At 43.6% G+C, this 13849-nt stretch overlaps 2 protein-coding genes across 17 annotated transcripts in view; one reads left to right on the forward strand and one right to left on the reverse strand.

The window, feature by feature from the left end:
* Positions 1 to 11947, forward strand: part of ANGPTL2 (angiopoietin like 2) — a 35392-nt gene extending 23445 nt beyond the window's left edge. For both annotated transcript variants that reach the window (XM_073640260.1, XM_073640259.1), the window contains exons 3-5: positions 6257 to 6450; positions 10052 to 10322; positions 10628 to 11947. In XM_073640260.1, coding sequence (XP_073496361.1) covers positions 6257 to 6450; positions 10052 to 10322; positions 10628 to 10827 — 665 coding nt within the window. In that variant the 3' untranslated portion in view covers positions 10828 to 11947. The remainder of the gene's footprint in view (positions 1 to 6256; positions 6451 to 10051; positions 10323 to 10627) is intronic.
* Positions 1 to 13849, reverse strand: part of RALGPS1 (Ral GEF with PH domain and SH3 binding motif 1) — a 540676-nt gene that overhangs the window by 312499 nt on the left and 214328 nt on the right. The window lies entirely within an intron of this gene.

Raw genomic sequence — 13849 nt, forward strand, 5'->3', positions numbered from 1 at the left:
GTCCCAGCACTATGTTGCCCACTAAGCCACTTTTCCCAGGTGTAGAGTACTAGGGAATGAAGGAAAGGAGAACCTCTCATGTCTTGAATACACTTGCTTCTGAAGCGGATAATGACGGAGAGGGACCTCATTCTAAGTTTTGTGATGGGGTCCTATGGTCACACCTCTGAATGTACAGGAATGACTAGAGCCATTTTGGGCAGCTTACACACCCCCAGAGACTACAAAAACTTCTTGTGAGTTTTTCTTTCAGGGACATTAAGTACCCTATTTATGGGGCTAATTGCTCTGCAGATCTGCTGCAAGCCTTCAATTTTTGATGAATGTCATGTAGCAAAAAGCAAATCCCACACGAACATAATTTAATATTATAGCTGCAGCAATAGGAACATCATCAACAGATTTCTCTGTGGTGCTAACTTAGTTTTAATCAGACTGATTATTTAAACTTCTTACTAAGACTCAGTGATAACTTCATGCTGAAACTTGGCAAAACTTTACCAAAATATGATGCAGCAATTATTAATATGTATATATATAGCAGTGATCCAGCAGCAAAATATAGGAGTATGTTGTCTCTTCCAAGGTAAAATACCCTCTGATATGTCATAACGCACTAAAGTATCTTCACAAAGAAACTGCAAAGAGTTTACATTCCTTACATCTGCCACCAAAATCTGATCTCACCTCCTCGGCACACAGACTGCTTGTATGAGGGTTTGTGCAGTTACACGGCTGAACTACTGACAAGAATAACGTCACAAAGACTAATTAAGAACAAAGCGATTTCGTTTAGATGACAGAAAATAGATTTCCAGCCTAGTTACTGTGTTTAGAGCTCATATTAGTTCTTGTGTATTCGATTTCCTCAACTTCTTTTATCCAGAGTAAACAGGATGTGAGAATTAGCCAAGTGGTGGTGACCTTATCAGAAGGGACTCACAGGAACTTCATGCTAATGGCTATATATATACCAGATCAGCAACATGTCTATCCATCCAATGATTTCCATAATTCCATCACTTTTCTTTCTTGGTGTTGCATTTTGTACGCATGTAGATATGTATATATAACTAACGCTAACTAAACAGAACAGACCCTGCCTACTCATACACGGTGGAGCTAGCCCCAGTACAGTCACACAAAACAGTTATTGCCCATGGCAACCACTGATACGGCCTGTGCAGACTCTTCTCAGAGAGGGATTTCTTGCCTGTCTCTCTCTTTAGCTCCAAGACACATCCAGCCTGGTCAGCTTCCCTCAGCTGACTAAGAAGAACAGCTAGCCTGATTATATGCAGGTCTAGCCAGAACCTGTATTGCTAGGATTTAACCATAGCCTACCTGGCTTAGCTACTATATATACACACACAGTATATAATATATTATATATACACACATCCACATGCATACAATTTGCAACACCAAGAAGCAAAAGTGATGGAATTATGGAAATAACGAGATGGATAGACATGTTAATGACCTGCAAATAATGAAAACACAGACAAAATTTTCAACACATCTGGATTAATTCAGTCTGGACTGTGAGCGCCATGTGCAAAAAAATCCCTGCACTTACACTCCTTGGTTGCTATCAATGGAGTTATTAATGGTCATCTGAGGATTGTTCTGCCTGCACTGAATGCACTTAGACAAATCGCTCCTGTGCAATTTCCAACCAATAATGTCCCAGATGTGCTCGACATGAGACAAGTCCAGAGACGCTGCAGCCATAGTAGCATGTTAAGACCACGCAAGCTGCTCACAGGAGCACAAACAATATGCGGCCTGGTGGTGTTGTGTTAAATAATTCACTATGTTTTTTTACATTTTGTCTCTATATTTTCATCCTTTGCATAGCACTGCTATGCTTATCAATCCTGTGATTTACATAATTCCAACACTTTTCCCCTCTTAGTGTTGCAATTTCAGTGACCCTGTGAACAGGGCTTTGCAAAACCCTGTCTTGAATGGAGATGAGGTGTGCGTGCACCCTGCTATTTTTGAAAGTCCCATAGGCAGTGAACGGAGCGAAGGCCAAGCATGCACACCTAATCTCCATTCAAGATGATGCTCTGCAGATGCCCACTCTTGGGTTTTCACAGCCCTGATCTCAGGACATGGATTTTTGTTGGGGGACAGAGTATTAAGCCAAGAAGGTTAAGATTATTCAACATAGCATTTAAAGTATTAGTAATTCATAATTTCCAGTTTCCCGACTTTCAGTGTTAAAAGGAACCTGTTACATTGAGCATGCAATCCAATCTGTGAGCAGCATGTTCATGAGCAGGAGCAGCTGAACAGATTAATGTATTATGGAGTAAGGGGATTTCTCACAAACAAAGTTAATTTTAATTAATAGATCTTTAAATAATAATAACTTCCACAATTGGATGTGTTTAAAAAAAATCTTCCTGTGCTGAGATAATCTTATAAATATGCCCCTGCGACGTGTTGTGTAACGGCAGTGTCTGACCATACAGGAACAAGGAATGACCATACCACAGCTCCTGGGCAGGAAAAAAGCAAAAGAGAGTATACAGACATTACAGCAGGTGATTGCAAATGATTCTTTCTTTAAGGCAAAACATTGCTTAAAAACAAGCAGTGAAATGTTTTGCCTCAAGAAGAATCAGCTGTGATCCCCCGCTGTAATATCCGTATACTCTTTTGCTTGCTCCCCTGCCCAGGAGATGTGGTATGATCAGACCATGTTCCTGTAAATTCAAATGGGGGGTCGCTCTCTGTAATGGTCGGATGCTCTGAAGAAACAGGTTCCAAAACAGATAGAGAAACTTTGGCACTCCAACTGTAATGCCGTAAGTCTTTTATTGAGAAAACCCCATATGGCAGAGCAGAAATAAAACAAGCCAATTACAGCATCACATACTGCCACGGCCATCCTGAAGGCACCCCACTCAAGCAGAAGTACCTTGATAAAGACCAATAAGGGTCGAAACGTTGGCTTGTTTGACTTCTGCTCTGCCATATGGGGTTTTCTCAATAAAAGACTTACTGCATTACAATTGGAGTGCCGAAGTTTCTCTATCTATTTCAGACCATGTTCCTGCACGGTCAGACACAGCCATTACATAGTACATAGCAGGGGCACATTTATAAGATTATCTCAGCACAAGAACATTTTTTTTTAAACATCCAATTGTGGAACTTATTTTTTTCCAAGATCTATTAATTAAAATGTACTTTGTTCATGGGAAAACCCCTTTAAATACAACTAATTTTAATTCCTGCTCATTTGGGGCTTATAAAGCCCCCGTCTCACATAGCGAGATCGCTAGAGATCGCTAGCGAGATCGCTGCTGTGTCACGGTTTTGGTGACGCAACAGCGACCTCACCAGCGATGTCGCTATGTGTGACACTTTGCAACGATCAGGCCCCTGCTGTGAGGTCGCTGATCGCTGCAAAGTGTCCTGGACCATTTTTTGGTCGTTGCTCTCCCGCTGGTCAGCACACATCGCTGGTAACTACGGTAAACACCGGGTTACTAGGGGCACACGCGCACCCAGTAACCCGTTGTTTATCATGGTTACGAGCCTGCTAAAGTGAGCGGTAACCTCCCGCTCACTGTAGCAGAGTGGTAACCATGATAAACAACGGGTTACTAGGAGCGCGTGTGCCCCTAGTAACCCGATGTTTACCATAGTTACCAGCCTGCTCCTGCTTCAGCAGGCTCGTAACCAGGAGCAGGACATTGTGGAAAGATTCTTTCCACGATGTCGCTGCTCCCCTGATCGTTGGTGAGCCTGCCTGTTTGACAGCTCACCAGCGACCACATAGCGACGCAGCAACGATCCCTGACAGGTCGTATCGTTGTCGGGATCGTTGCAGCGTCGCTAAGTGTGACGGGGCCTTTAGTCCAGTGGGTACTTCTAATGAGTAATTGACTTTCTTTTCAGCCACACTTCTGCAAGGAAGGCTGCTAATCACTGATAAGACTGCCCGCTGGACTCCTAAGCTCAGAGTAAGCTGAAAAAAAATGAATATTTAGTACAACTTGCAAAGTTTATTTCCAACATGCTGCCGCTCTATAACATGCTGCCCACACGTGACAGGTTCCATATAAATTACAACCACAGACTAATTCCACTTGCTTAGCTGTTTCAAGATGTCAATGCACAGGGATTGTGGAGATTTATGGGACCCTACAGCAACTCTATGTGCCACAAATTTCATACGAGGGGTATGGAGAAGGAAAAAAAAAAGAAAATACACGTTTTGCTTCATTAGCTGCTGTACTACCATGTTCCCCTTCTAGAGTGGAACATCTATAATGTGGTGCTATGCTGTGGCACCATACAGACCGCCTGTCCATAGTATGAAGCCAAAGCTACTGTGTGTATGGCCATACAGATCTGTGCACATGCCCCCCTGAAGGCGTGTGGACCCTGATGCTGCATTTGCAAAATTTTCAGAAGATACAGTAAACTTCTTGTATGAAAAATGTGGTGTAAGTTGCAAATAGCTCTGTAATGAAAGCTCCAATAACCATTCATCTACAAGGGTTTATCTGCGTCAGAGGGGACAATTAATCAGTAAAAAAAATGACGAGATGTTGAATGTTTGGATCAGCCATCCTGGTCTTAGTTAGGAATGTTGTCTGTTATGGTGGATTGTGGTTTCTAATTAAATTTGGATGTTTCCTGAAGTGCAAGGTTTTCACTGGAAAAATACATAATTAGCCATTTCAAGCATCCATATGGACATTATGAAGAGGCCGAGAAATTAAGTTTTGCTTATAAATATTTAATCAGTCCAGATCATGTGGAATATATTTTTTCTCTATATTTTACTAAGTCTGTCGTATATATTCTAAAAATATAATTGATGTAAATTTCTTGGTTGCTCTTTCATCTCGGGAGAAAGGGGGACTCTATTGGGAATACAAATGGGGGTGTTTTCTAGTCTAGACAAACAAAAATGCCAATATACTACACCCTCTGTACTACAAGCTTTGAAGTTGTGCCAACTATTAGCATCGTGGAGGTAATTCTAAGAAAAGAAGAAATAATTTTCATAGAATAGTTGTGTTGTGTTGTATTGTTTTCTGTTACCTAGGAAGCCGCAAGTCACAGACTTGGACCATATAGCTTCTATACATGTAGTAACCACGATAAACTTCTCACCCACTGGACAAAAACCAAAGCAGATTAAATTAGTGGTTTCCACAGTGGAAACACTTTTTTGCAGATTATCTGCTGCAAAACAGATTATTCATAATCCTCGGGGATCTGGATGGACACATTTGTTTTTAAGCGCATAAATTTAAACTGAAATTTGTTTTGTTTGTCCTGGCGCTTAATCTAAATTTCCACAAAATTTAGTTACCAGGTAGGATGAAGGTAAAAAAAAAAAAACTAACCATAAAAAAAAACGAACTAACTACATGTTATGCCAAACAATGGAACATTGCTAGTAAGATGGAAACACTCTATTATGCTTAGTGTAGAGCCTGATGGAGCGGAGCATGATACAATATCTCAAAGACACCAGAAAAGCCCCTTATGTCATGCTAATCACCTTCAGCCCTGCATTAGGCATAACACAATATCAATTCTGCAGCTGTGTTCGTTTACTCATACTGTATTTAATTACAGCATATTCTCTATTCAAAACACACGCACAATCGGATAAACTGAGCGTATGTGTACACAGGAACAGGAAGAACAGCCTGGTGTTTAGGCAACAGCTATCTCAGCTACAGCATGTGTAAAGGCACCTTATACCTAAATTGTCAGGCTGGCGATACCTAAATGCTTGGAAAAAATGAAAGCTAATCCCTTGACATTAGTAGCACTCTATAACCTTCTCCACACATGAATGGCATCCCTGAGCATCTAGCAGGCCCTTAAAGTGACTCTCAAACAAAGAAAATTACCACTGTCCACAGACCAAACCTAAAGTGTAATCTTCTGCGATCAATAAAAGCAAACCTTAATTTTTAGATTAAGTCACCCCAATAAAGAAAACAAAAACAACATACATCTGGGACTTTCATAATGATCTTAACGCGTTGGATGTTCCGCAGGCTCCATTCTATAAACACGATCCAAACCCTTAGATACAGATCTATCCCTCCCTATACACTTGAAGGCCAGTACAACGAAGTTATGGTAAGATCTTTCTGGTTTTTGGGGCAAAAATATGAACACACAATTCTGCAATTACTTATTATACTACTGAAATGTGTGGTGTATAATTTATGTATTTCAAATGAAAATTTTCTGTTTCCTCCAGGTCCATGGAAAGACTGTCTGCAAGCGCTAGAAGATGGGCATGACACAAGCGGCATATACTTGGTAAAGCCAGAAAACACAAACAGATTGATGCAAGTATGGTGTGATCAAAGACATGACCCTGGTGGCTGGACAGTCATCCAGAAAAGGGTTGATGGGTCAGTCAACTTCTTCAGAAATTGGGAGACATACAAAGTAAGTATTGTCCTTTGTTTCCCGATTGATAACGATTGGCATATCACAAAGACATGGTATAGCAGTCAAGTTTTCACTTGCCAAGCTGGGTGGCTAGGTGACTTTGCTGGAGTTTCCTGCTTTACTGTAACTGGGTGTCAGGTATCGCCACTGTGCAATGTCAGGGGCGACAGAGATCACCACAGTGCTATGTCATGGGCGGCAGGGATCACCACAGTGCTATGTCATGGGCGGCAGGGATCACCACTGTGCAATGTCATGGGCGGCAGGGATCACCACAGTGTTATGTCATGGGCGGCAGGGATCACCACTGTGCAATGTCATGGGCGACAGGGATCACCACAGTGCTATGTCATGGGCGGCAGGGATCACCACAGTGGTATGTCATGGGCGGCAGGGATCACCACAGTGCTATGTCATGGGCGGCAGGGATCACCACTGTGCTATGTCATGGGCGGCAGGGATCACCACAGTGCTATGTCATGGGCGGCAGGGATCACCACAGTGCTATGTCATGGGCGGCAGGGATCACCACAGTGCAATGTCATGGGCGGCAGGGATCACCACAGTGCTATGTCATGGGCGGCAGGGATCACCACAGTGCTATGTCATGGGCGGCAGGGATCACCACAGTGCTATGTCATGGGCGGCAGGGATCACCACAGTGCTATGTCATGGGCGACAGGTATAACCACAGTGCCATGTCATGGGCGGCAGGGATCACCACAGTGGTATGTCATGGGCGACAGAGATCACCACAGTGCTATGTCATGGGCGACAGAGATCACCACAGTGCTATGTCATGGGCGGCAGGGATCACCACAGTGCTATGTCATGGGCGGCAGGGATCACCACAGTGCTATGTCATGGGCGGCAGGGATCACCACAGTGCTATGTCATGGGCGGCAGGGATCACCACAGTGCAATGTCATGGGCGGCAGGGATCACCACAGTGCTATGTCATGGGCGGCAGGGATCACCACAGTGCTATGTCATGGGCGGCAGGGATCACCACAGTGCTATGTCATGGGCGGCAGGGATCACCACAGTGCTATGTCATGGGCGACAGGGATCACCACAGTGGTATGTCATGGGCGGCAGGGATCACCACAGTGGTATGTCATGGGCGACAGGGATCACCACAGTGCTATGTCATGGGCGACAGGGATCACCACAGTGCTATGTCATGGGCGACAGGGATCACCACAGTGCTATGTCATGGGCGACAGGGATCACCACAGTGCTATGTCATGGGCGACAGGGATCACCACAGTGCTATGTCATGGGCGACAGGGATCACCACAGTGCTATGTCATGGGCGACAGGGATCACCACAGTGCTATGTCATGGGCGACAGGGATCACCACAGTGCTATGTCATGGGCGACAGGGATCACCACAGTGCTATGTCATGGGTGACAGGGATCACCACAGTGCTATGTCATGGGCGACAGGGATCACCACAGTGCTATGTCATGGGCGACAGGGATCACCACAGTGCTATGTCATGGGCGACAGGGATCACCTCAGTGCTATGTCATGGGCGACAGGAATCACCACAGTGCTATGTCATGGGCGACAGGAATCACCACAGTGCTATGTCATGGGCGACAGGAATCACCACAGTGCTATGTCATGGGCGACAGGGATCACCACAGTGCTATGTCATGGGCGACAGGGTTCACCACAGTGCTATGTCATGGGTGACAGGGATCACCTCAGTGCTATGTCATGGGCGACAGGAATCACCACAGTGCTATGTCATGGGCGACAGGAATCACCACAGTGCTATGTCATGGGCGACAGGAATCACCACAGTGCAATGTCATGGGCGACAGGGATCACCACAGTGCTATGTCATGGGCGACAGGGATCACCTCAGTGCTATGTCATGGGCGACAGGGATCACCTCAGTGCTATGTCATGGGTGACAGGGATCACCTCAGTGCTATGTCATGGGTGACAGGGATCACCACAGTGCTATGTCATGGGTGACAGGGATCACCTCAGTGCTATGTCATGGGCGACAGGGATCACCACAGTGCTATGTCATGGGCGACAGGGATCACCACAGTGCTATGTCATGGGCAAAAAGGGATCACCACAGTGCTATGTCATGGGTGACAGGGATCACCTCAGTGCTATGTCATGGGTGACAGGGATCACCTCAGTGCTATGTCATGGGCGACAGGGATCACCACAGTGCTATGTCATGGGCGACAGGGATCACCACAGTGTTATGTCATGGGCGACAGGGATCACCACAGTGCTATGTCATGGGTGACAGGGATCACCACAGTGCTATGTCATGGGCGACAGGGATCACCACAGTGCTATGTCATGGGCGACAGGGATCACCACAGTGCTATGTCATGGGTGACAGGGATCGCTGCTATGAAATGTCATGGGTAGCAGGTAGCACCAATGTTCAATCTCATGGGTGGCGTATGCACCGCAATGTCATGGGTGGCAAGGATCGCTGCTGTGCAATGTCATGGGTGGCAGGGAACGGCACTGTGCAATGACATGGGTTGCAGGTAGCGCCACTGTGAAATGTTATGAGTGGCAGGGACATGGGTGGCAGGTAGTGATGATCGAGCGTTATTGTTAACCCTTTTGGCGAGCACGCTAACAAACAGGCAATCCCTGCACGTGTCACAGCTGTCTAACAGCTGTGACACATGCAGCCGCGGAAACACTAACATAGATGCCAAGCACGCCGAAAATACTCGGCGAGCACCCGAGCGTGCTCGCCGAAAGGGTTAACAATACACGCTTTATCATCACTAGTAGCAGGTATCGCCGTTGTGCAGTGTCATGGGTGGCGGGTAGCACCATAGTGCAATTTATGGGTGGCAGGGAACGGCACTGTGCAATGTCATGGGAGGCAGACAGCGCCACTGTGAAATGTTATGGATGGCAGGGAACGGCATTGTGCAATGTCATGGGTGGCAAGGAACGGTACTTTGCAATGTTATGGTTGGCAGGTAGCGCCGCTGTGCAGTGTCATTGGTGGCAGGTAGTGCCGCTGTATAATATCATGGGTGTCAGGGAACGGCACTGTACAATGTCATGGTTGGCAGGTAGCACCGCTGTGCAATGTCATGGCAGGCAGATAGCGCCACTGTGCAATGTTATGGATGGCAGGGAATGGCATTGTGCAATGTCATGGGTGACAGGTTGCGCCACTGTGCAATGTCATCATAGGTGGTAGAGAATGGCACTGGGCAATGTCATAGGTAGCACCTGTGCAATGTCATGGGTGGCAGGTAGTGCCGCTGTGCAGTGTCATGGGTGGCGGGTAGTACCACTGTCCAATGTTATGGGTGGTGGATAGCACCGCTGTGCAATCTCATGGGTGGCAGGTAGCACCGCTGTGCAATGTCATGCTTTTGGAGTAGTGTTGGGCATAGTAAGGTCTCCAATTAAAACATAACATGTTAAATGGAGTAAATTACATCACTTATTCTAAAAAACATCGCATTAACATGTCAGCAATCAGTGAAAATGTACCATTTGAATTCTGACAAGTACAGTGTGCTTGGGATTGGTCAAAATGGTTAGTCATTCTCTGGAAATCCTGACTCTGTTTCTCCTCACAGCAAGGATTTGGTAATATTGATGGAGAATATTGGCTGGGACTTGAAAATATCTACTGGCTAACAAATCAAGCCAACTACAAGCTGCTGATCACCTTGGAGGACTGGAATGGGCGCAAAGTGTTCGCAGAGTATGCCAGCTTCCGCCTAGAACCAGAAAGTGAATTTTACAAGCTTCGATTGGGACGGTACAACGGCAATGCTGGAGACTCCTTCACATGGCACAATGGCAAGCAGTTCACTACCCTGGATAGAGACCATGATGTATATACAGGTAAAAACCTTGTGTTCCTTTATAAGCTCAAATTTAATCAAATGAGATTTGTGCTTAGTTGAGTGTTTAGGAGAGGAGACAGGAGCTGGAAAATTATCTAAATGGGCTAGTTGTTGGAATTAAAACTGAACAGGATCAAGCAGCATGCAGTGTGTTGTAATGCAGGCAAGCTGCAGAGGAAAAGCAGTAAAAAAAATAACTTTTAATGAAAAACATTTATAAAAATGTTATATATATCAAATAATACATCAAATGCACTAAAATAGAATAGATGTATTAATCTTACCTATTATTTTTTTTTCTAGGCAACTGTGCCCACTACCAGAAAGGTGGATGGTGGTACAATGCCTGCGCTCACTCCAACCTCAACGGAGTCTGGTATAGGGGAGGACATTACCGTAGCCGCTATCAAGATGGGGTTTACTGGGCCGAGTTTCGAGGTGGTTCATACTCATTAAAGAAGGTTGTTATGATGATTAGGCCCAACCCCAACACTTTCCATTGAAATCGGTACTCTATATAAAGTTTAAAAAAAAAAAAAAAAAAAACACCAAAAACACAAAGACTCGTTTTGTTACTGGAAACTGTACTGTAGTCATTTCCCTTGCAGAAAGTGTTGGCGATCTCAATGACTGAACTCTCCACCAGTACTGTATGTCTTTCTGTTCAATGTCATGATGACCTCTTTGTTATACACAATTGCAAAAACAGGAGCATTTGTAAGTCTTATCAAACAATTTGGGCACACCAAATACAAGGGTTTTTTTTCACCCGGGATTTCACAAACAATTATTTTTTTGGTCTATTATTCTCAACCAAAACAAACTCTTAGAAAACAATAGCAATAAAAGTATAGCTATATATGTCACACATGTAGACCATAGCTTAAGATATTCTAAAGTACTATGTACTGAGATACATCTTGTATTATCTTTTTGGATTATTATGACACAGGAAGAAGCCTCCAATGAAATTTATATAGCAATGAATATAGATTGCCAAGCTAATTTTCTTCTCAGTATGTTACCTTATTTTACCCACTGTAGCAAAGAGGATATACTGTAATAAACCTTATGTTAGGGCTATAATGGGATATCTATCATAACTGTTGGAAGCTACCCTTACACTCCTATTACCTTAAAGACTCACAGTAATATCAGTCCACTCACGGGCTCACAATGTACTGTATCTGTGTAAACTGCTCTATTTTGTGACCTCTACGACATTTACTCTTCATCAGGGATCTACATGTTTTGTTATAACCAAACAATCTACCTGTACAGTATGTAGAGAACTATGTAAATATATATTTTTGCAGTAGTAAAAAAAAGTCAAAACATATACAACACTCCAAAACCTGCCCAGTTGTCATTCTGAAAAAGTTTCAGCCTACAACCCTTATATTGCGGTATCCAACTTTGCAGGCAAACGACGGGTGCCATTGACATATTTAATAGCATTTGAAGAACTATGGATAATTAAACTTTTTTTTCTATTAAAGTTCAAATCAATAAATACATTTGTTTAAATATTCGACAGCATCATATTTATTCAAATTTTCCAAGAAAGATACCAATGATATAATGATTTATACCAAACTGAATAAAAAGTTGCAATAGAAAATGGTTTTGATTTTTGAGGGTTTTGCATTTATAACTAGTTATATGGTAAGCGTACAGTCCATCTATTGCAAAACAGTCCATCTATGGCAAAACAGTCCATCTATGGCAAAACAGTCCAATTTCACATGAGCGCATTTTTTGTGATTATTTTATCAGTTGTGGATTTAAGGACTCAAATGAATAGTTTCATATGGGTCTCAGATTATCTCAGCACAGGGACATTTTATTTAAATACATTCAATTGTGGAACTTATTATCATTCCAAAATCTATTGATTAAAAATAACTTTTATTCGTGGAAAAACCCCTTTAAGGCTGGGGATACATAATGACTTTGGCTTCGACACAGGCCATGCTGCCAAAGGACGCTGTATGCTTCTGCTACATCGCAACATAGTGCAAGCAAATGCAACCCACAAGATACCGCATTCACAAGAAGCAAATTGCTAAATAATCCACCTGGACATTTTGCAACTTGCCTTGAGAGTCGTCATGTAGCCCCAGTCTAAGGGTGCTTTCACATTGCGTTCTGTGTCCCCGTCGGAGCATATGTTCTAAAATTCCCTGCAAAACGGGGTTCGGATGTATGCGCTGAGGGGGGCAATAGACCGCAATGGTGACGGCAGAGAGAAAGTGAGCTCTGCCGTGCACATTTTTCAGGAGTGTACGCCCACAGGAGGCGGACACTCAGACATAGGCTGCTGCGTCTGAGTGTCCGCCTCCTGTGGGCGTATACGCCCGAAAAAAGTACACAGCAGAGCGCACGTTCAGTCTGCTGTCACCATTGCGGTCTATTGCCCCCGTCAGTGCGTACATCTGGACTCAGTTTTACGGGAAATTTTAGGATGTATCCCCCAATGGGGACACAGAACGCAATGTGAAAGCACCCTAATAAAGGAGTGCAAATGCGCCTGAAATATGCTAGTGTGACACTGGCTAATATCTCACAGCTAAAAAATAAAAGGTTTGAGTTTCTAAATTCCTCAAATAAGTACGGTAAATCATATTAAAAGGGGTCTCCTGGATGTCCACTCTTATTCTTTTGCTATGGCAGCTAAGCCCTATTTCCTGCAAATAGAAGCTTAATTTTACACACAGCCAAAAGGTCAAGAGTGTCGCCACACCTGGAGAAAAGCAGACAATTTATTTTTATCCTTGTTCTAAGTATTAAGCTACACATTACAATTCTATAAACCGAACGCCACATTACATTTCCCTGCTATGACGCCACAAAGGGAATAAAGCATTACACAGTTCCTACTGAAATCAATTGGCTGCCCTTGCAATGCATGGACTTGCTGGATCCTCTATTGCGAGGTTGGATTGACACCTATTTGCTGAATGACTTCAACCTCACCAAAATTTTAGTGCCTGTTTTCGCATTTTAAGCCACATCTTGTTAAGTGAGGTACAAGTGTGTCTAAAACACATGATAAACGTGGAACAAGGCATGTTCTCTGTGATATCGGTGTGAATTAAGCCAGAATTCTGGTGCATTTTATCTTCATAAATCTACTCGAATGTGTCAAAATACTAGACGAAAGTCCTCAATGATGCTGCTGCACCTTTCCTCTTTGTATTATCTAGAGATGAAGGGGTTGAGAAAAAGAGGCAGTCTATTGCAAGTTAGATCAAGTTTTACAGTGATCACTTTAATAAACAGATACATAGGGTATATTTAATTGGTGGTTTTCTGCGATATATGGAGTCTGCAGACACACAATTAATTCAAATCTAAGACCAGTAAATAAAACATAAAGCATGAAAATCTACACTAAGCCCAAGTATGTTATTAGTAACCTGGTATAGAGACTTTTGTAAAAAGCGGAAACACTAAGACCCCTTGGTATGTATTATAATGCAAGCCTAAAAGGCAGTGCTATATGTGTGGCATCGCCATACTATG

The sequence above is a fragment of the Phyllobates terribilis genome, unplaced genomic scaffold (assembly GCF_046119375.1).
Source record: "Phyllobates terribilis strain yellow unplaced genomic scaffold, ASM4611937v1 Scaffold_7__3_contigs__length_470593459, whole genome shotgun sequence".
In the NCBI taxonomy this organism is placed as follows: Eukaryota; Metazoa; Chordata; class Amphibia; order Anura; family Dendrobatidae; genus Phyllobates; species Phyllobates terribilis.